This window comes from Cydia strobilella, chromosome Z, assembly GCF_947568885.1.
Source record: "Cydia strobilella chromosome Z, ilCydStro3.1, whole genome shotgun sequence".
Lineage (NCBI taxonomy): Eukaryota > Metazoa > Arthropoda > Insecta > Lepidoptera > Tortricidae > Cydia > Cydia strobilella.
The window spans coordinates 39,896,049-39,919,138 of record NC_086068.1 but is presented as its reverse complement, the minus strand read 5'-3'; the positions used below and the strand labels follow the sequence as shown (position 1 = coordinate 39,919,138).

Here is a 23,090-nt window from a genome sequence, read left to right as displayed (position 1 = left end):
AGTACTCGCGATATTATTCTCAACTATTTACAAGTGCCTAAACGCAATGTGGGGTTTCCAGGCGGTCTAGCATAAGTTGCGTTCTCGCGCGCGAGTCCATACTTAAAGTCGCGCTAGATGTATGGAGTTGCGCGCGAGAACGCAACTCATGCTAGCAGGTCAGATAGCATGACGTGAGATTACTCTTATTCCCCACGAGTACGTAGTACTTGAAATGCACCGCGGTACAGTAGGTTAAGAATCGATGGAAAAAATTAAACAATAGTAAAATGTCAATTACTTTTAATTTTAATCAAACAAATGTCAAATATATGCAGGCTTACTGTTTAACCGAGACGTTCCGTGCAACAGCGACGCGGGCCGGGAAGACACTACCAAAGTTTATGCACACGCATGTCACTACTATTATTAATTATTATTATGCTAGATCTTTAGAATGTACTGCAATGAAGTCGGTATCCCAACTAGCCATTAGCCAAATAAAATAAATGAATGGTTGTAATTATTACATAGGTAGTTCTCGGCCCACACCCGTACACGTGACACGTATCAGCTAACCGGCGCACCTGTAACAGTGTAACAGGCACAGTAGAAAGCCGATAGCAGAGCTAGGAGAATGTAAACTTTAAATACAATTATGTAATTAGCTAACGGATTTCTTAGAACGCTATATGCTGAGATAATACAAAAAAAAATGTATTCTTTTATAATAATAGATCTCAATAACAAAGATAGGTATCATAATTGCAAAAATTATCACAGCCTGTTATACTACCTAATACAAAAATATAATTTAGCGGTTGATGTACGGTTTTATTCATCAATCAATGGTATTTATCTCAGCATAAGAAGCTACCGATGTTCTACTGTACTTATTGGTTATAATTATAATAATTCTTTATAATCAAGATTCATGTCAAAGTTATTACACAACAAAGAATCCATCGCCAAAAACCGCTACCTTATGGTAGCCAAATGTTTGCATATTTATGAAAATAAGAGCCATTTCTGCATCAAAAACTGTCCTTATAAAATACATTACATACGAAAAATATAAAAAAGCAAGTATCTTAACAAAAGAAGTGTACGTCGAATGTATTTTCAGATGTGTTAGATAATTAATAATGGCTGCAAGTCGAAATTAAACGTTTATATAAAACTATATCACAGTAATTTATATGACAGTCCAAATTTTTTTTAACGCGAGATCGAAGAAACTTCCAGGTGGTAATTAGGTATAAACGTTTGCGTTCCTATAATATTGTAGATAAGTTTTGTCGTCTTTGTAGTTCAGACAATTACAAAAACAAGATTTTCAACAGATTAATGTAAGGAACAATATATTATGACATGTTTAAATGATGAATGATAAAAGGCAGACACAAAGGCAGCGTTACAGGCTACGGAAAATGACGATAAGGCGGAGTGCTCTACAAAAAATATACGAATAGTGCGGTAGAGGATCGCGGTGATGAGTCATAGGTACATACCTAGGCGTCTGGCACGAATAAGGGCTTTGTACATTTATTTTCGATTTATACCTTATTGTCATATTAAAAAAAAGTCGCAATAAAAATGAAAGTATCGCGTAGCAAGATTAAGTGTATTAGGGTGGTCTAAGGTTACATTATTTTTGTAAATCCACCCAGACCAGAGGGAACCTCCATCCGGCTTTGACTGACCAAACCCCAAGCGGCTACTTACAGCTAGTCTACTTTAAAACGTCTTATGCAAGGTACTTATTCAAGCCCATGTCCGTGCCATAACAAATGTAGGTGTACGAGTAGAAACAAATAGTGAAACGGAGGAGGAGGAGGAACTAAGCGACGTGGACGTGCGACAGCGCCACCTGCAACGCCTCCTTGTGCTCATTGGTCAGCTGCACCAGGCACGAGTTGAACAGATCACCATTGCTCTGCAAACAAATCAGTCACAATCACATTAGATACTGAACATACAGGCTGCTTTTGCTGCACGTAGCTTTCTTATAAGGTCTAGGGGTGCACTAAGAAAGGATTTTTCATAATTTACCCCCAAGGGGGTGGAATGGGGGTCCAAAGTCTATATGGGAAAACAAGATTAGTTAAGACTATTTTATTCGAAACCCCACAGGAGTATTCCTAACGACAAATGAATAAACACGTGATTCCGGTTTTTTTTTTAATTCAACCCCTAAAAGGGGGAAATGTGGTGACAAAGTCTGAAAATCAACATGGGTATTGTTTCTATGGTTTATCGGGTCGCTGATTACGAAAACAACGATTTTAAAATCCAATGTGGAGGACGTAAAAAACCATCTCCCCTGTTGGGGTGCAATGGGGTTGAAAGCCGATAGCAAAAGTAGATAATGTTAAGTTCTTAGGTATACATTTAGACACACAATTGCGCTGGTCCACTCACATATAGAACTTCTAAGAAAAAAATTGGCCTCCGTCTGTTACAACCTGAAAAGCCTCTCTAAATTTTTTAGCTCATCTATTTTGAAAGCCTAATGCGATATGGCCTTGAGGTCTGGGGTAACAGTGTCCATGTGAAACCTGTTTTGATTTTTAGTCATACTTGTTATGGCCATTTTTTTCCCGGATGCTGCACTTCATGATAAAAGCAAGCCGCTTTGCACAGTGATAGAAGGGACCAAACTGAGTGATTTGACCCTCAGCAGTGCAAGTTTCACCCCTTAGGAACAGAGATGGCGCCACTTCTTTAAAAAATATTTCAAAAAATTTTACAAGCTAAACCAATTGGTTGGAGAGCCGGCAGTAAAGTTTCGAACCAACGTGATACCGCGATGAGATGCACAATGGTTTCCCATAAAAGTGATGCTAAGTCCGAATTTGATAGTCTGCCACGGCGGAACTTGCCGAAAGTACAAAAAAGATAGCCACTTCCGGTGCGAAAAAGGGGGGGTCATTTAACCCATCTGATAATTCAATAATAGCTATGGCATCAGTTAGAAATTTACTGGTAGATACAGAAAAGCGAAATCTGCCAGTATGATTCCTGCCGGAAGTGCTTGGCATACGCTCTCAAAGGTGACCATCGGGACCCCTAAATTAACCCATCTGATACCAGCATGAAACCAATTCCAGTCGGTAGATATGAACCTTCTCTTCAGGAATATATAAGTCTGCCAGGGCGTTTTCTGCCGAAACACCTTGACATACGAGATTTTGTGGCGCAATATCCGTGGTACCCGTATTTCGGAATTGTACATATTACGGACATTTCAAATACTGCAGGCTTATTAATTTATTACTCTATGCTTATATTTGTATATTATTACGTTATTAATAACATATATTTATAATAAATTAAATAATGTGATTAATATGATTGATAGTCATTGAATTAGCTGTATGAATCGTTTGTCTTTGTTTGTCATTTTGACTTATGTATTTGTAAGAAAAGGATAAAACATAATTTAACTAAAAGTTTTACGAATAAGGGGGTATTAGTATTCATAGCTAAATCAGGCTTGAAATGCGACATAAAATGATTTTTGGTGGTTTCTTTTACGCTTGAGGCGTTTTTTCACCTATTTGGTGTATCTAATCACTATCTTATGTAGGGGAGGGGCAAGACGAGTAAGACGGGGTAGCGGCTTTATATGGCGACACGACTGACCAACCATCAGAATCCCGTTAGTGCATGACGATGCGTCGCCATCATGGCAATCAGTTCGCACAGTGACCGGCTAGACAAATGGTGTCGTAAATTATTTATTTGCAACAAAACTGTTTTTGCCATATTCCTTGTTATTTCTAGGGTTCCGTACCCAAAGGGTAAAAACGGGACCCTATAACTAAGACTCCGCTGTCTGTCTGTCTGTCCGTCTGTCACCAGCCTGTATCTCATCAGCCGTGATAGCTAGACAGATGAAATTTTCACAGATGATGTATTTCTGTTGCCGCTGTAACAACAAACTATAACTAATTGTTTATAATGGCTGGTGGCCTAGCGGTAAGAGCGTGCGACTTTCAATCCGGAGGTCGCGGGTTCAAACCCCGGCTCGTACCAATGAGTTTTTCGGAACTTATGTACGAAATATCATTTGATATTTATCAGTCGCTTTTCGGTGAAGGAAAACATCGTGAGGAAACCGGACTGATCCTAACAAGGCCTAGTTCCCCCTCTGGGTTGAAAGGTCAGATGGCAGTCGCTTTCGTAAAAACTAGTGCCTACGTCGATTCTTAGGATTAGTTGTCAAGCGGACCCCAGGCTCCCAGGAGCCGTGGTAAAATGCCGGGATAACGCGAGGAAGAAGAAGAAATAACAAGTATTATAAAAAAAACCCTCTTACAAATAAATTTATTTAAAAGAAATCTTCAACCGCAGTAAGTGCACTGATTTTATAAAATAGAAATTATTTTTATTTAAAGTGACTACATTTGTAAACAAAAACTTAAATGTCCTCTTCGGTAGATGTAGAACTGAAAAAGAAAAGTCGTTTTGAAGCACTCGTACCATTTCAATACTACAAAATCACAGATCATACATGAACTGGTTGCTGTAGATTACTGTTGAATTATATTTGTGCCTAGCTGATTACCATTAAACCTATAATTTTGTGCCAGACCTATAATCAGTGGTCAGCATGCAAAATAACCCTGAATTGAGAACTACATTAACTTATTTTTTGATTTGTACAGCCACCTTTGCATGATTTACACTGGGCTGTGCATGGTAAGCTGACGCGACGACACCCACAACGCATAGTTTCGCAGCCAGATTTACATCCACAATGGTCCAAGAGGCTTAATTGCGACCAAATCGCTGTAACTGCCGACCATTCTGGAATCCAACTCTCTTTTTCCTTAGTCCATCCCCAAGAAGATGGACATGGTATGGAAACTTCTGGTTTCAGAGTGTTTCCCCATATATGGCCCGCTTGGTAAGCTGCTCGAAGTGCATGATGTAGGTGGCAGGGTAGGCAGGTTCCAATTTCTCGGCCAAATCATCTGCTTTGAAATTGGCCGAGAGATTTGTTGCCTGAACGAAGCCCTCCGTTGACTGACAACGAAGGTGGACAAATTTGGTTTTCGTACTGGAAGAATTCGTTCAGATCAAGCTGCCTTTCTCTAGCCACTATAAAAAGACGGGAAAATAGGAGTACGTCAACTTTTAAGTTTTTGATTTTGTCAGTTGTTAGGTGTGTACCTACATATTTTAATTTTAGTATGAAGTAACCCTAGATTTGTGTTATTGTTTTGCTATAGTTACAATTTCAAAAAACAAGCTTGTGACAAGCCTGCCACCTACATCAGCTGCTCTCTATAAACATGCCCTTCGAGCAGCTTACCAAGCAGGCCATATATGGGGAAACGCTCCTCTGGAACCAGAAGTTTCCATACCATGTACATCTTCTTAGGGATGGACTAAGGAAAAAGAGAGTTGCACTGCAGAATTGTCGGCAGTTACAGCGATTTCGTCGCAATTAAGCCTCTTGGACCATTGTGGCTCCAAATCTGGCTGCGAAACTATGCGTTGTGGGTGTCGACTGTCGTCGCGTCAGCTTACCATGCACAGCCCAGTGTAAATCATGCAAAGGTGGCTGTACAAATTAAAAGTAAGAATGTAATTTTCAATCCAGGGTTATTTTGCATGCTGAGTTGCTGACCACCGATTATAGGTTTGGCACAAAATTATAGGTTTAATGGTAATCAGCTAGGCACAATAATAATTCAACAGTAATCTACAGGCACAAAATAATTCAACAGTAATCTACAGCAACCAGTTCATGTATGATCGGTGGTTTTGTAGTATTGGAATGGTACGAGTCCTTCAAAACGAGTTTTCTTTTTCAGTTCTACATCTACCGGTGAACCCGAAGAGGACATTTAAGTTTTTTGTTTACGAATGTAGTCACTTTAAATAAAAATAATTTCTATTTTGTTATATTTTTTTGTAATTCAGCACCAGGAAAAAACTTTATTCAGGTTTTATTTATTTATTTTTTATTTATTAAACTAAATTGGGTGATTTCTTTTCATATGACACATTTCATATTAAAATCAGTGCACTTACTGCGGTTGAAGATTTCTTTTAAATAAATTTATTTGTAAGAGCGTGCATAATTGAACTTAAATATTTCGTGAAGAATAAAAGGTATCGGTGTCGGGTTTTTTTTATAATACTTGTTATTTATTCAGTAATATAAACATGTATTAAACTATTCATGTTCCATTATTATTTTTTAAGAAATCAAGTAAAAACTATCAATCGAGTAAGAAAAAAAAACTTAAGATGCCGTTTTTTGCCAAAGTATTCAGTATATGTTTTTTGAGTATTTTTTTATAAGTAATGTATATAATGAGCTTTTATTTTACATATTAAACATTGAAATCGGTCAAATAGTTTAGCTTGTAGAATTTTTTGAAATATATTTTGAAGAAACTTACACTCACATTTAAACTTTCATATTTCGTGAAGTATGATAAGATAAAGATAAAAGACATTTATTCGTGACGATCACAACACAAGTACGAACATGTACAGACAACAACAGCAAGAAAAGAAGAGAGCATCAAGTGTGCATCACGAAATGGACCCAACTCAGCATAATGCATAATGTATGAGAGGTATCGGTGTCGGGTTTTTTTTATAATACTTGTTATTTATTCAGTAATATATACATGCATTAAACTATTCATGTTCCATACATTTTTTTTGAGAAATCAAGTAAAAACTATCAATCGAGAAAAAAAAAAATTAAGATGCCGTTTTTTGTCAAAAGTATTCAGTATATATTTTTTTAAATGTAATGTAGGTATATAATGAGCTATCATTTGAGATATTAAATATTTAAATCGGTTCATTGGTTTAGTTTGTAGAATTTTTTGAAATATTTTTTAAAGAAGTGGCGCCATCTCTGTTCCTAAGGGGTGAAACTGCCTTACAAGTATGACTATTTACAAAAAAAGGCTGTGAGATATATTGATAAGGCGAAGCCACTTGAACATTGCCGTCCTCTATTTGTGAAGCATAAAATATTGACAGTGATATCGCTTTACATATACTTAAGTCTGTATTTTTGGTTATAAAAATAAGACCCGACTTGCATGTAAAAACAAAAATAGACACCCTAGATTAAGACATAAATTTGACATACAATCAGGGACCGGCCCGCTATCCCTTATCGGGGTTTTATAAGGGTATTGCATAAGGCTTAACTCACCATACCCTTTGCCAGACGAAACCCTTTGTTTTGGTTTTAAAAACCCTTATATAAAGCTACCACATTTGAGTAATCGGTAGCCCAAATACTAGGGTGGTCCTTATTTCTCGATTTCTGAAAAGTGAATGGGGCACCTCTTTAAATTGTTATTTAGCATGAGTTATTTCCACACAATTTTTTTTAATTTTTTTTATTTAGTTTTAGAGGTCGCTACCGAAGGTCAAAGTTTTAAAAAATGTAAAAAAATATAACAATTTTATGAATCGAGCCAACTATTTATTCGTGCGTTTTTGTTATAAAATTTTGACTTGTTAAATGAAATCAAGTGCCGTTGCCTACTAGCGATGCACTGACGCGTCCTCCACCCCCCTCTCACACCCCCGCGATGCGACCGCGTGGGACGATCTTCAGTCCATTTTCGTTATTGTGAGAGTCTGCACGTAATCCTCAAGCGTATCGTTGTGAAGTATTGTAATGGCGTCTACAAGCAGTGGAATACGCGTCTCAACGCGAAATACAACTAACATCTGGCTTATAGGCCAGTTAACACCAAGTTTGAAGCAAACAAAATTGCCGTCAATACGTGAAGTGCTAAGTTTGTTTTTTCACTTTAAAACCGATGAAAAAAAAACTATAAGAGAGTCTGCGACGGCGACCGCCCATTCCGTCTTGACCATATGGGAAAAAGCTGCAATACCAACAAGATTAAAGAAACATGTAATAGCCAAAATTGAATACCACTTTAAAGAGTGGCAGAAACTTAAAAAAAATAAAGAAAATGCTTCAAAACGCTCCGCTGTAACAGAAAAAAAAGAACAAGAATGGCTAAACCAAATAGAACAATTATTCGACATTGCGCACGCGAAAGCCTTAGATATGATGACTATCGAAGAAGATAAACAATTCTTACTGCAACAACGCGTTAATCGGGCAGGCATTATGACTACAGTGGACAAAAAAAGTTTACAGAAAGAGGCTCAAAATTTAAAGAAAGAAGCAAACCTAAAAAAAACGCCGCAAACGCGAAGAACAAAAAATTCATGCTCTGCGAGGAATACATAACTTTTCATCTACATCTAGCAGTGAAAATCCCACGCCAACACCTGACATGAACGACGAAGCAGGGCCCTCAACACTTCCAACACCGCCACCACAAAAGCGAGGAAGAAAGCTTTTGATTGATCCCCACGTAGCGGCGAGTCTTGATGCCGCTAAATTAACTGACAGGAAAGCCACTATCGTCTTAGCATCTGTTTTAAAAAAAACTTGTACAGAACCTCAAAAGTTCAACATTAATCGTTCTTCGATTCGCCGGCAGCGGATAAAGCATCGTAAAGTCATAGCAGAGTGTCTAAAAAAAGAATTTAAGCCCGATTTGCCCTTAACAATACACTGGGATGGTAAACTTATTGAAGATATAACAGGACATGAAACGGTGGATCGCTTACCAATATTAGTGTCTGGGCATGGAGTAGATCAGCTGTTGGCAGTTCCTAAACTTGAACGCGGAACCGGTGAAGCATGTGCCTCTGCTGTTCATGAAACAGTACAGACATGGGGATTAAGTGACAAAGTTAAATGCTTATGCTTTGACACAACGGCAGTTAACACTGGACTGCGAAACGGATGCTGCGTTATTTTAGAACAAAAAATGGAGAAAGATATGCTTTGGCTCGCCTGTCGCCATCACATAATGGAAATTATGTTAGAAGCCATCGCAAATCAAGCCCTTGGTCCATCTAGTGGCCCAGAAGTTTTGTTATTTAAAAGGTTCAAAAAGAATTGGACCCATATTAATCCTAAGGATTACAAGAATGTTATTTCTGATCCCGAGTCTGCCAAATATGTTGAAAATATCTCTTCAGGAATGATTTCTTTCGCACAGGATCAATTGCGTGAATACCAACCGCGTGATGATTACAGAGAGCTATTAAATCTCACAATCATTTATTTGGGAGGTATTCCCGACAGTGGAGTCGCATTCAGAATGCCTGCAGGCCTTCACCGTGCTCGTTGGATGGCAAAAGCGATGTACTGCTTCAAATTATTTATGTTTCGGCATCAATTTAAAATGACCAAAAGAGAAGAAAAAGCAGTAAAAGATATTTGTACTTTTACTGCCGTCATATACGTGAAGTATTGGTTCGAAGCACCTGCTGGGCAATGTGCACCACGAAATGATTTGAACCTGCTGAAAGACCTCATAACATTTAAAAATATTAATCTGGCGATGGCCAACGTTGCTTTGAAAAAGGTTTTAGGTCATTTATGGTACCTAAGTGAAGAACTTGTTTCATTTGCATTTTTCGACGACAAGCTTCCGATTGAAGTAAAGAAAAAAATGGTGATGGCACTAAAAAATGAAGGGCTGGAGTATTGTCCCAAAAGAATAAGCCTAGACGCCAAACATATCATGGAAAAAGATATTGAAGACTTTGTGACAAGTAACTCTTTAAGGTTCTTCCAAATACTTGGCATTTCATCACGGTTTTTTAACAAAGATGTTGAAAATTGGGAAGGTGACGAAGACTTTAAAGCGGCAAAAAAAATAGTACAATCCATGCGGGTGGTAAATGACATCGCAGAACGCGGAGTGGCATTGATGGAGGAATACAATAAGCTATTAACAACTAATGAAGACCAAAAACAGTATTTGCTTTTAGTAGTAAAACAATTCCGAAAAAAGTACCCCAACGCCCAGAAATCCACCCTTTTATCGTAATTTGTTATTTATGTTGTTGTTGTGTTATGGATACCTGATTGTGTAGTTGATTCAGATGTCCATTTTAGAGATTATAACTGCAATCTTTAACACTTCAGAGTTTTTTTTACAATAAATCTGATTTTGCATGTAATACGTTTGTTTAATTTTATTTCACAAAGTTCAAGCTGCGGTAGCGACCTCTAATTATTGTCCAAAAATTATGAAAAAAATACTCTTACCTATTTTAATGTTAAATAATCAAAAGAAATGGTGCCCCGTTAAAAAATCGAAAAAAAATTTTTTTTTGCCATATAAGGACCATCCTACCAAATACCCTTACAAAACCCTTATCATCCGCTCACCAACACCTTGCATATTGCTTATAAGGGTTAGCCTTATAAAGGGCTTCCCTTTTAGCATATAAGCGTGCTAATTTAAGTCCTTGTTCATAAAGCACACATTACTTCGAATCCGAGCGATCGTCGGCGGCGACGTTTTTTGACTAGGCACGTATTTTCTTTCCTTTTCATACACTACCGTAGATATATACTAATCCTGTCTCTTTCACGCAAAGGGAAACCTTTATAAAAAGCGCTTAAAGATAAGGGTAACCCTTATTAAGAGCTAGCCTTATTTTTGGTTAGCTTTTCGGTAAGGGTTAGTCAAAGGTAAGGGTATGAATGGACTTGCAGTTCAAAAGGGAAAGTCTTTCAATGTGTTAGCCGTGTTTAAGTGTCGCCCATTGAAAGGGTTTTATCGCGGAAAGGGTTGTCCGGTCCCTGCATACAATTACCAGAATCTAAAAATTATTCACATTTCAAAAGTAGTCTGGAATACATGGGAATTAAAATTTATAATTTTTTAAATGAGGACATTAGGCAATGTGATAATATTATTGACTACTCCAAGAAATTAAAATCATTTCTACTAATAAGACCATTTTATAATCTGAATGAATATTTTGATAACTTGACATTTTAATTGTAATTAGATTATTATTTTAAGTTAGTCTAAGATTTTGCATGCCATATTGTGGTAGACCATACATGCATGTAACACTTAATAGCTACACTATGTACCTATAACATCCCAATGACATGTAACCATAACAACTGTTTATGTTCAAGCGAAATAAATAAATTGATTTGAATTGAAATGTCTAAATATCAATATGGGTGTCGTTTTTATGGTTTTTTAACAGCCTTAAAAAAAGGAGGTTCTCAGTTTGACCCGTTTGTTTGTAAGTTTGTTCGCGATTATCTCGCGTTTAGCTGAACCGATTTTGATGCGGTTTTCAGAAAAGTGTTTGTTACATTCTGGAGAAGGTTAGGGTATACATGCATGGTTTGAAAAACCATTTGGATCCGGTAGGTGGCGCTGCTATCGGTATACCTAACGTCAAATTTGATTTGCTGAAACCGATTTAGATGAAATGTTGTGGGCGTGAGTAGTGGTAGTGGGATTGGTGTGGGGGTGCGAGTGCGAGTGGCAGTGGGAGTAGGAGTCGGAGTCAGTCGGAGTAGGACTGAGACTGGGACTGGTAGTGGGAGTGTCTAGGTAAACTAAATCTTTATTAAAAGTTTTATTTGTTCAGTCCCTAATATTACCAATCATTGACTACGCTGATGTGTGTGGCACTAACATTACACAAGCCTCGCTGTCCTAACTTGATCGTCTCCTTAACAATTGCATCAGATTCATCTTTAACCTCCGCAAATATGACTATGTCATGCAGAGGCTTTTCGCCGTAAACTCCAATGGCTCCCAATTCGTGAACGCAGGTCATTGCGAACTTTATGTACTCTGTATTCAATTTTGTTTGACCCACCTGCACATTTCATTCATTAAAAAAAAGGAACCGCCTACAAAAAACCAACTCACTGAAAAGCACAAAGTAGTTTTTATATACCCCGACCCTATCCTTGTCCAGGTAAAGCAAATTTCTGCCAAAATAGTTATTTTCGATACAAGTGCGAAAACGACCGCAGGGAGTGTTTTAAATCGACACGAGTTGCGAATTACCTATTCGCACATGTATCGTACGTTGTTCGCAACGTTTTACAGTACATATGGCCCTTTAAACTTTCGACATATGCACAAAAAGTGCACTTTACGCACTAGTGCGAGAAAGTAGCACCATATGTACTGTAATAGTACACTTCGATGCTAGTGCGTAAAGTATGTCATTAGTCATTACTTCACGAGTACCGAGATATCTCTTAAGACTCGGGACGAGGTTTTCAAACTGTTTGCTTTTTTTTTAGCTTTTATTCGACTAGAATAGATTTTGGCATTATTATTGAACCCACTTCAATAAGTTTTTTTTTTTCAAATACATTTTCTATAAGACAGACACAATTGTAAATATAAAACATTGTACTATTATTACCCAAGTATCGTTATTTACGATCGTATATTTATAACAAAGATAGATATATAACTCCGTAATAGATGGATACAGTCTAAGGAAAAAACGTGCCTCGAAAATCAAGAAAATTTGATTCTCGATCAGATGGCGCCACTACCTTTAGCCTACTCTCGTATAGATGGCGTTCACGGTTTCGTTTGTTATTTAACAATTTTAACGCATATCAGTAAAAAGAACATGGGTCAAAATCATATAAAAATAATTAATATAATAAATGCTAATAAAAAAGAATTTATTTATAAATACATTTTTTGATATTTTTATTTTTAGATGGCAGTGAATTTACTGTGGTTACAAAATTTACTATGACAGTACCGCTCTATCCTATTATATCCTCTTTGATTTATAAAAACAATATCGAATGTTGCCTTTGGAAACTTGAAACATGCTTGCAGTAAGAAAAAAAGCCTCTTCTTTGACAGGCGTTCAGTTCCATTCAGACAACTTATTAAGAACGGTTTTTCAATATTCAATATTAGAAAATAAATGTGTTATATTGATGAAGAGGTAAGTAATAAAATATGAAATATGTATATTTTTTCGTATTCTTACATTAACAGTAGGTTTTTATGTTGATTACGACGTTTAAAGGAAACTAATAAACTCATCATTAAGTAGTCATGAATTGGAACAAGTATAAATTAAAAAAAAATTGGAAAAGTAAAAAGCACTAGTTCGCGAAAAAAAAACTTTCCGCACGCTAAACGTAGCACTTTTTGAGCAACTGTATTAAAATAGTTATTTACGATACAAGTGCGGAAAAGAGGAAATTCGAAACGAGTGGCGATAAATTAAAACACGACCGCAGGGAGTGTTTTAAATCGACACGAGTTGCGAATTACCTATTCGCACGTGTATCGTACAACGTTTTACAGTACATATATGGCCCTTTAAACTTTCGACATATGCACGAAAAGTGCTATTTGACGCACTAGTGCGAGAAAGTAGCACCATATGTACTGTAAGGTAATTAATACCTAATAATATGCCAATTAATAATCATCCGGGTAATGACAGTTTTTGAAGGCGGTGCCAAACCGGAAACCTTTTTTTTAAAGAAATGAAATGAAATTATTACGGTTTTTACTTATTTTTGCATTATAATTATATGTCTTCGAGTAGGTGTTTGGAAATTAAAAAAAAAAACTAAATAAACTAACTAATATAAAACGAAACTAAAACTTAAAACAAACTTATAAATAAAAAATGCTTCCCAGGTCGCTATCATGTGTTATGGTGCCCAGAAGACTGGCAGCGTTACCTCTTTGGATGGCCAGACTTAGTCTCTGGCCGAAGTAGCTGCCAGCCCTCCTGTCACCAGAGGCATCTACGAGGCGCTCGGAAATGTCTTTAAATAATAATTTCGCACTGGGCCCCCACGGTCCCAGAGTTTCGACTCCGAACGGCTCAAATATGTAGCCCTCGCCGAGGACAGTTTGTTTAGTTTGCTGCCGCCGCTTGTTTAGTTCTGCCCTTCTTCATTTTCAGGTTAACGTTTTCATTTGTTTTTTTATTTTATTTTTCGGACGTTAATTACGAAACTGGCATCGATTTTGAAATTTAATAATGTGGTCATGAAAATTCTTGAAAGTACTCGTATTTGTGCCAAATTGCAATTCAAACGGTCCAGTAGTTTCGGAGCAAATCAGTTGTAACAAACGGACTGACAGACAGCCACACGTGATCCTATAAGGGTTCTATTTTTGCTTTTGAGGCCCGCATTATCCTAATAGATTTTTAAATTTGTACTTGGTGTCATCTCAATCGTCGTCAATCATTAGAGGCGAGTGCGGGCGGCGCGGCGGGACGGACGGGGCGGGAGGAGTAAGTCATCGGGAAACTTCCTGCATCCAGTGCAAGTTGGGCGTCTGTGCTTCTTATAAGTTTAGGTTTCCATTCTATGTAAAATGCAAAATAAATATATACATAAATATATATATTCTACCTACGAACCATAAAAACTATCTTTTGTAAGTCATTATAAAACCATATTTTCGTAGATCTCCTTCCCCTGCCTCCCCCGCACCCTATACATTAGACAAAACGACATAGATTCTTAAATCACGCGGGCGAAGCCGCGGGCAAAAGCTAGTTCTAGATAAACAGAGAAAACTATGAACTCTGAGTACTAGAAATAAAAGTAGAATTTTACTAACGTACATATCCATTATTCTTTATGTATTTTGACAGAATTTATTGAATTTTACAGTAGCGTTCCCGTTAATTTTGTATGAAATTACAAGCAAATACCAGCCTTCGTAAATTAAGTATAGGCATGATGACAGATTTTGAAAAACTGTCCTATAATGTTAAGAAACATAAATTATTTACTATGAATAACATATTTCTGCATTTAATAAAGGTTTAGTAGGAAAAAACTACATTTTAGTTTTTAGATTTTAAATTCGCTCCAAAACGCTTGTGTGTCATGGCGTCCCTAGTGACGTCAAGGTCATATAAACAAAACGTACGGTCTAGGCGTTCATTATAAGATTATTAAATAATTTTCAACACACTTGCTCAAAACGACGTTTTTATTCCACCGATTTTTGGCTCATAATCCTAGATATTAAACACGCGTGCTCTTTCAGTGTATTATTCCACTCGTGCTTTTTCATTATATTATCCGACTGAGTTAAGAAGGTAACTGATTGCTAATAATATGCATGGAAAGGGAGCCTTCTTTAATTGGTCGGACTGGCGGGCACCGGCGCGCCCGCTTGCCTGCGCGGTGCGCGGCCCGGCCGGCCCGCCCGCCGCGCCGCCCGCGGCCGGGGCGAGGGGCGGCCGGCAGTATGACAGATGCAACACACAATACTAACTGTTTTAATATTAACAGGCCTTATTCCAACAAAGTGTCGTGCATTTCGCTGTAGGGTTGACGTGGCATTTTTAAGGTCTTCCCTTGTTTCGAGAGTGGGCTTCATGCGATATTTCAATGCAGCTTCACGCTTGGAGTCAAGCAGAGGTTTTAAATGCTCTGAGTTTTCAGCGAACCAATCCTGGGTTTTAGTTTCCTGGTAAACGAAAACTGAGCAAGCTGTGTCCGTCAATAGCGTTCTGACACTCCTCCACATGCCGTCAACTTGTGCATTCACACTCCAGGTTGACTGGGCGCGCTCCACCAGCTTCCCAAAATCACTGACCATCTCGTCATTCCTGGTATTCAGAATATTGACTTTTTTCTTACCAGGTCTGGACGAATGGATTTTCTTCTGAGTGAAGGCAACGCGCGCCACAACCAAGGAGTGATCGGTGTCACATTCTGCACTGTGAAAGGTTCTGGTGTGGAGTGTCTCACGGAGGTCTCTCTTTCTGGAGAGGATCATATCCAGCTGATGCCAATGACCCGAGCGAGGGTGTTTTCATGAAACTTTGCGAGATGCTTTGCCCTTAAAATATGTATTGGTGACGCACAGTAGGTTTCTAGAACAAAACTCAAGCAGACGCTGACCATTTTCGTTTTGTTTGCCAATACCATGTACACCGATACAGTCCAGCCACGCATCACGGTCTTGACCGACTCTGGCGTTAAAGTCACCTAGAATATACAGGCGATCGGAAGATTTTACACCGCGCACTGTTTCATGGAGCTGATCGTAAAATCGGTCCTTGGTCTCGTCTGCAGATGTTAGTGTTGGAGCGTACGCGGAGATGACTGTAATGTAGCCGCTGGTTGTGTTAACTCGCAACACCATGATACGTTCCGAGACGCCATGAGGCTTTTCGATTGCTTTGAGCAAATCATTGCGAACGGCGAAGCCAACACCGTGCTCACGAACAGCATCAACCCCCTTACCCCTCCTGAAGAACGTGTATTGTGCCTCGCGCAGTGAGCCTTCGTCAGGTAGCCTGGTTTCTTTGCAAATGTGTACTGGACGAATGTGTGCACAAATATTCAAAGTGCGTTGACGCCGGTAGCTTCAGCGGTGTTTACTCGGGTATCAAGCAGGTTCTAGGTCCTGTGCCTAAGAAAACAGCCCCTCTTAAAGAAGCGGACGGTACTATCATAACTGATAGCTGCCGTCAACTCGGACGATGGGTGGAACATTACACCGAACTCTATTCGAACCCAATGACTCAGAGGCCTTAGTACACACGCCAAATCTAGCAACCTGGATCGAACTAGATGCGCCACCTTCTATAGAGGAGTTTCATAATGCTGTAAAACAACTGAAACGCGGAAAGAGTCCCGGCAGTGATGGCACCCAAGCCGACATCATAAAGCTCGAGTGTATGGGTCCAATTCTGCATAGTCTGTTGTGGAAATGCTGGGAAGAAGGAGTATTCCCACAGGATATGCGCGATGCTAACATCGTCACGTTGTACAAAGGCAAGGGAGACCGCGGTGATTGCAACAATTACCGGGGCATTTCCCTCCTTAGTATCGTTGGCAAATTGTTCGGTCGGGTAGTACTTTCGAGGCTACAGCAACTTGCCAATCGCGTATATCCCGAAAGTCAATGTGGATTCCGTGCCCAGCGTTCGACAACGGATATGATCTTTATACTTCGGCAGATTCAAGAAAAGTGTAGAGAGCAGAGAACACCTCTTGTTGTTGCGTTCGTTGACCTGAATAAGGCCTTCGACACCGTCAGCAGGGAAGGGCTTTATTCCGTACTGGAGCACATTGGATGCCCACCAAAGTTGTTGAGACTTGTGAAGTCGTTTCATGAGGGTATGCAAGGTGCAGTAGTGTTCGACGGTACCGTGTCTGACCCGTTCTTTATGCGTAGAGGTGTTCGGCAAGGCTGCGTACTGGCGCCTACCCTGTTTGGTATATTCTTCTCGTTACTGCTAAAAACTGCTTTCGGTGACGACCAACAGGGTGTCCATCTTCATACGAGAGCTGACGGGAAACTTTACAATGTGTCACTACTCAAATCTAAGCAAAAACGAGACGATTTATTCGTTGACAGTTTGCTGTTTGCTGACGACGCAGCCTTTATCGCCACATCACAGCTTGAGCTTCAGACCATTATGGACAAGTTTTCACGTGCTTGTGCACTGTTTTTAATGTCCATAAATCCCCGGAAAACTGTCGTGCTGGCTCAAGGGTGTGCGGAAATACCGAAAATCTTGTTGGACGGCGTCCCGCTGGAGTCAGTCGACAAGTTTTGCTACCTCGGGTCGACGGTGACAAGCAATCTCTCACCGGATGCAGAAATCGACGTTCGGATCGGAAAAGCAGCGACGATGTTCGGGAAGTTGAGTGCAAGAGTATGGCAAAATAAACATCTAACCAGGAAAACCAAAATGGTCGTGTATCAAACGTGCATCCTGAGCGTACTCTTGTACGGGGCTGAGACCTGGACATCGTATGCCAAGCACGAACGTCGTCTTAACGCTTTCCACATGCGCTGCATCCGGAACATTTTGAACATTAACTGGAAGGACAAGGTAACAAACGAGAGGGTGCTTAAGATTGCACAGCTGCCCAGTCTCTTTGCGCTGCTAAAGCAGAGACGCTGACGCTGGCTGGGGCATGTGCATCGAATGCAACCTTCTCGTCTGCCGCGGCGTGTTTTGCTTGGCGCCATAGCTGATGCCAGGAGAAGCGTCGGTCGGCCGATGCTACGGCATAAGGACTGCGCCAAGCGGGACATGCACGGCTTCAACATACCGGTTCATAATTGGGAGGAGCTTGCCGAGAACAGAGACAAGTGGCGCAAACTGGTGTTCGACGGCCGTAAAATCCACGATGGCGCTTGGTTTAAGACACTCGCTAGTAAGCGAGCCAAGCGTCATCAAAGCGATGTCTGTTCGCCACGGGCACAGTACACCTGCCAGGCTTGTAGGCGTGTTTGCCGCTCCCGTATTGGCCTGCACAGCCATGGAAAATGTTGTCGCCCTACCTGACACTGTTTCTATAGTCTGCAATAGACTTTAAGGCCATTGATGATTCCAACAAACGAGCGTATTTTGCAAAATGCTTCCTTTTTCATTCAACATTACGACGTAACTATTAGTATTTATTCAAAAACTGTTAACGTTCTTAAATAATCATTTCCTAAACTAGCGACTGAAATAGTAAAAGTTTTCATTTTCTATTTTAAAACCTAAAATAAATGAGTTTTCCTGGAAGTATTTTTCAAAATTTGCAGTGAGAAGTGTCGTTTCGGTTGCCAATTTTGCAGTAAACAAGAATCATTTGGTACATGAATGATTACAATTCAATTCACCATATCTTGTACGAGGGGCTGAAATGATTGAAGATCAAAGATTCATTTAAAAAGATTGATAAAATACCTATAACTTTATGTGAACCCATAAAAAAAAATCATAACTATAGGACCTATTTTCCCGTAAATTTAAATATTTTTAAAGACGTATAAATCACGCTGCACCGACGCTGCGCGCTCAGTCTCCGCCGAGCGCGCTTAGGGGACGGACCTGTGCTCGATCGTCAGGCGTTTGTTTCGTTCGTACCACGAATTAATAAACTAGTGGATGTGAAATGACTCCTATTTAGTATGAAAACCAGTGTCGCTAAACTCACACATTCATAGCCACGTTAAAATACGTCACACACTTACAAAATTGCTCTGATTCGTAGCAACTTTCCATACCAAAAAGTTATTACCGATGGACATTTCTCGAACGAATATCAACTGTAGGCTACATGAGTGACGGTTTAAAATATAATGTCAAAGCTATATGACATACGACTCTTTCATTATCTCATTCATCTCACAAAAGCTCGCTCAACGTTCACCTAATACAACTACTCAACACCAGATGGCGTTATTTTATATAATTTTAAAATCACTTACTTATTACAGGCGAGAAAAGGGCTAAAAAACCAGTATAAGTAAGGTCTAATTACGCATGGTTTGTTACGGATCTCACGGTCACGTTACACTGGTGTTTTCGAGACCTCTACACGCCTGCGAGTAGCTAACCGTTGGAACTTCTTTCCATTCGACGATATAGGGAGGGGACAGTGTAATCGGAGTGTTTTATCGATATTTGTGTGTTCAGTTAGGTATTGATATTTCATTACCGTATGTTTTAACACATTTAGATGATACTTTATTTATGATTATAATATAGGTAGTGATAATCGTGATTGTATGAAAAATAATATGTAGTACAGTACAACAAATATCTAACTAGAAATTTGTTTCTTATTAATTGACCAACTAGGTTGTTAATGTGAACATTAAATATATCTTAAAGTCAAACAGATAAAATCATAGTTCTTTAAAGGTCTATTAACTCGGTATTGCTGTTATTTTGTGATCACAAATCTGCAATTACTTACATAGGTAAGTATTCGTCTTTAACAATATATTTACTTGTAGCAGCATTTAAGGCCAATCTAGACGGGACAACCTGATTAAATTGTCAAATTAATTGTATGGTGTGAAAGCATACATGAAACTGGCTCATCGATCCCACTTGATTTGATTGTAAGATTGTGACCTATCAAATCAGGAATGGGGGCGGCAAAATTCCAATATTTAACGCTAGTTTGCGTGGTACGGAACACTTTTTATTAATTAAGTGAGCCCGAATGTCACTAATAATTACTAAATTAGTAACTAAGTTTTAGGCGTGTGGACGCTAGATGAGATGTATGGCAATTTTATCCCCAGAAATCTTTCTCTAAGAAATGCTCCTAGCAAATGGTGCTATATTTTTGCGGAAACTAATTTTCTTGCCCAGTAGCATTGATCCATTTATTTTTAATATCGGCATCTTGTGGTAACCTACAATAATTAATAATAAAGAAATAGAAAATATAAAACGTTTATTCATGGCACATTGCATGCATTGTACGCATAAGTGCATTAAGTACCTAGTCTAATTATATTAACGATGAAAATATGATGGGTGTAAAAAACAAAAACGTATGTAAAGGAATACGAAGGTTTGAAAGGTTGCCATGAAATGACCCCGACTTAACTTAGTGCTTGATGACCAGAGCTGCCATATTTACTAAGACATTGATTATCCCAAATAATAATTAGAAACGTGTCTAAAATAATAATTTATTACCGAACTACAAAACATCAAACTTGAAATATCGTAACTTTAACTTTATCGATATAAATATCGACATTGCGCAGCATCTGAGTAGCGAAGTTATTTGACATTTAGGATAGCGAATATTCCAGATAAACGTAAAGAATAGTGACAAAGGATTGTGAACTCTAAGTTCTAACTGATAAAATATAGATTTACTTAACGAACATTCGTAAATAATGCAAAAGAAACAGATTTTTCGTATTTATCGGATTATATTTAAATAAATAACCACCGGTGATAGGAAATACCCCCACGTGAAAGATTTTTTAAACCGCTGTGATTTCTGCAGCTTAATACTGCACAATACGGCATTTTAATTTTAATTATCAATTTTTGTTAGACGAGCGTACGTACGACGTGAATGTCACTCGAGCATGAAGTTTACACAACAACTGAGCATAGTCTGTGCATAAAGTGAGTCGGTCGCTACTAACTGTCGGATAGACGGGAACGCCCACTTGCCATCTCCATCCTACTCCGTGGTTCGTACCCAGCGAGCTAGTTCCGAGAAGTGGTGTATCTGCGATTAGAAAATCTTGATCTTTAGGTGATCAATGTGATCATAGGTACATTTTATAGCACAAATATTAAATTTTTTCGCCTAGGTGATCGGGTCTGTTCAGGGTGCCTAGCCAAGATGCCGAGAACCGTTTAGGTACCTATAGTTTACATTAAAACCAAATCTGTAGCTGGCCTCTGAATGGGTGGTAGAAACGGGTTCCGTATGTCTTTCCCTTTCCAGATGACCAAGGTGCCTAGCCAAGATGCCAACCGTTTAGGTGCCTAGAATATAATTTACATTAAAACCAAATCTGTAGATGGCCTCTAAAATAGGTCGTAGAAACGCGTTCCTTGTGTCTTTCGCTTTCTAGAAGACCAGGGTGCCTAGCCAAGATGCCAACCGTTTAGGTACCTATAGTTTACATTAAAACCAAATCTGTAGCTGGCCTCTGGATGGGTAGTAGAATCGGGTTACGTATGTCTTTCCCTTTCCAAATGACCAAGGTGCCTAGCCAAGATGCCAACCGTTTAGGTATCTATAATATAATTTACATTAAAACCAAATCTGTAGCTGGCCTCTAAAATAAGTAGTAGAAACGAGTTCCTTGTGTCTTTCGCTTTCCAGATGACCAGGGTGCCTAGCCAAAATGCCAACCGTTTAGGTTTCCTCTGTTCCTGGCCCGCGGTCTATAGCTTAAATAGCCGTATTGCCTAAGACTCATCTTTATTTTTGTGAATAATTATTAATTAAATTATTTTTTTAGTTTCTATACCTAATAACAGTATCTATCTTGTTTGAGGCGTAACTTTAATATAAAAGTTGCATGAGAGTAGTTTTTTAAGGTTAGGTTTCAAAACATTGCACCAGCGTTGTCTTTAATAGGTATGACAAATTCTAATATTAACCTGCTATGGAATACACATAAAAAGCGATTTTACAGGATTTGGATTTAGATAATTACTTAAATGAGTATGATTTTTATATAATTATAAATATTGTTTATTGTACTTAAAAGGAACTTTTGACATTTCTAAATTCTGCTGAACAAAAGTCTTCGCGTTTTATTGTAAAAACTCTCCAAGCATCATCACATTGATTGTAGGCAAATTAGCACACTGTTTGCCTTGGTAAATCCTTGTTCCATGACTCATGACATGAAGTTATTAGTTAATATTCGATTTAAACTAAATTGAATCCGTGAATCGTAAATAAAATAGCAGAACTAGTACTTTCAGTACTTTGCATATATAGGTATGTTTACATGAACATGACGTCATTCGCTCTGATTGGTGTTCACCGAATCATGGCGGACTTGCGTATGTTGTAATTTTATTTTAATAAACATTTACCAATCTCGCCAAATATAAAAAAAATAAATGCGTTTTTCGTATTCTACGACTAAAGTCATTAAATAAGTATAATATTTTAGTGAGTTTTAATTACTGTCATCATGCCTATTGTGACCTAAGTCCGATAATGAATGAATCTTATTTTATAGACAAATAAAGTAGTAGATACTTATATACAGAGGTGTCGGTACTGTCGGTGTCGGTTACCGTCACAGTGTCGCGAGTTCATTGGCTTTTTCCCGTATCAAAAAGAAAATTCACTTCCAAAAAAGAATAAGAAGTTCATTTCGCTGACCTGAATTTGCCTAAGTAGGGCAACCATTTGCGCATAAACGGGGTTGTCGTCGGGCACGGCGTCCCGCAAGAAAGCCTCGGCCAGCAGGGCGATGACCCGCTGCGGCGCGTCGGGGGCCTCCAGCGCCGGGTGCCCGCTCGCGGCCAGCTCGCACAGCAACGAGTACACGTGCGGCGCTTCCTCCGTGTCCTCTACCACTGGCAGCCATGTTAACCTACAATTTATACTTTTCTTTATTACTCTCATTCATTTGCTCTCTTGTTATTTGATCACACATATTTTACATGCACATTTCATTTTTACAACAGTAATATTATCCATACTAATATTATAAATGCGAAAGTCTGTCCGTGTGTTACCTCTTCACGCTTAAACAGCTGAACCGATTTAGTTGAAATTTGGCCACAGATTATATTTTACGAACAGATACTTATCTCTCAAAGAAAACGCAAATACCTACAATTTTGATACCTACACAAAAATACAATGGAGTGACCTTCAGCGCGCCGCTCCCCGCACCGCGCGCACCGGCACAACGCTAGGGTTGCCGACGCTTAGAAATAATAAATACCAGTAGGTATTTTATCATTTCTAACAGCGGAGTGAA

General features: G+C 38.8%; 2 protein-coding genes across 2 annotated transcripts in view; one reads left to right on the top strand and one right to left on the bottom strand.

Annotated features, from left to right (window-relative positions):
- Window positions 1–267: 267 nt before the first annotated feature.
- LOC134754822 (importin-5) overlaps window positions 268–23,090 on the bottom strand; it is a 50,369-nt gene continuing 27,546 nt past the window's right edge. The window contains exons 17-18 of the mRNA XM_063691241.1: window positions 22,484–22,697; window positions 268–1,915 (exon numbers count right to left, since the gene is read on the bottom strand). Of these exons, the coding sequence (XP_063547311.1) occupies window positions 1,820–1,915; window positions 22,484–22,697 (310 nt within the window). The 3' untranslated portion in view covers window positions 268–1,819. The remainder of the gene's footprint in view (window positions 1,916–22,483; window positions 22,698–23,090) is intronic.
- Window positions 8,194–10,029, top strand: LOC134754858 (uncharacterized). Its single transcript, XM_063691303.1, has one exon. It carries the CDS (start codon window positions 8,283–8,285, stop codon window positions 9,894–9,896), a length of 1,614 nt encoding a protein of 537 aa, XP_063547373.1. The 5' UTR covers window positions 8,194–8,282; the 3' UTR covers window positions 9,897–10,029.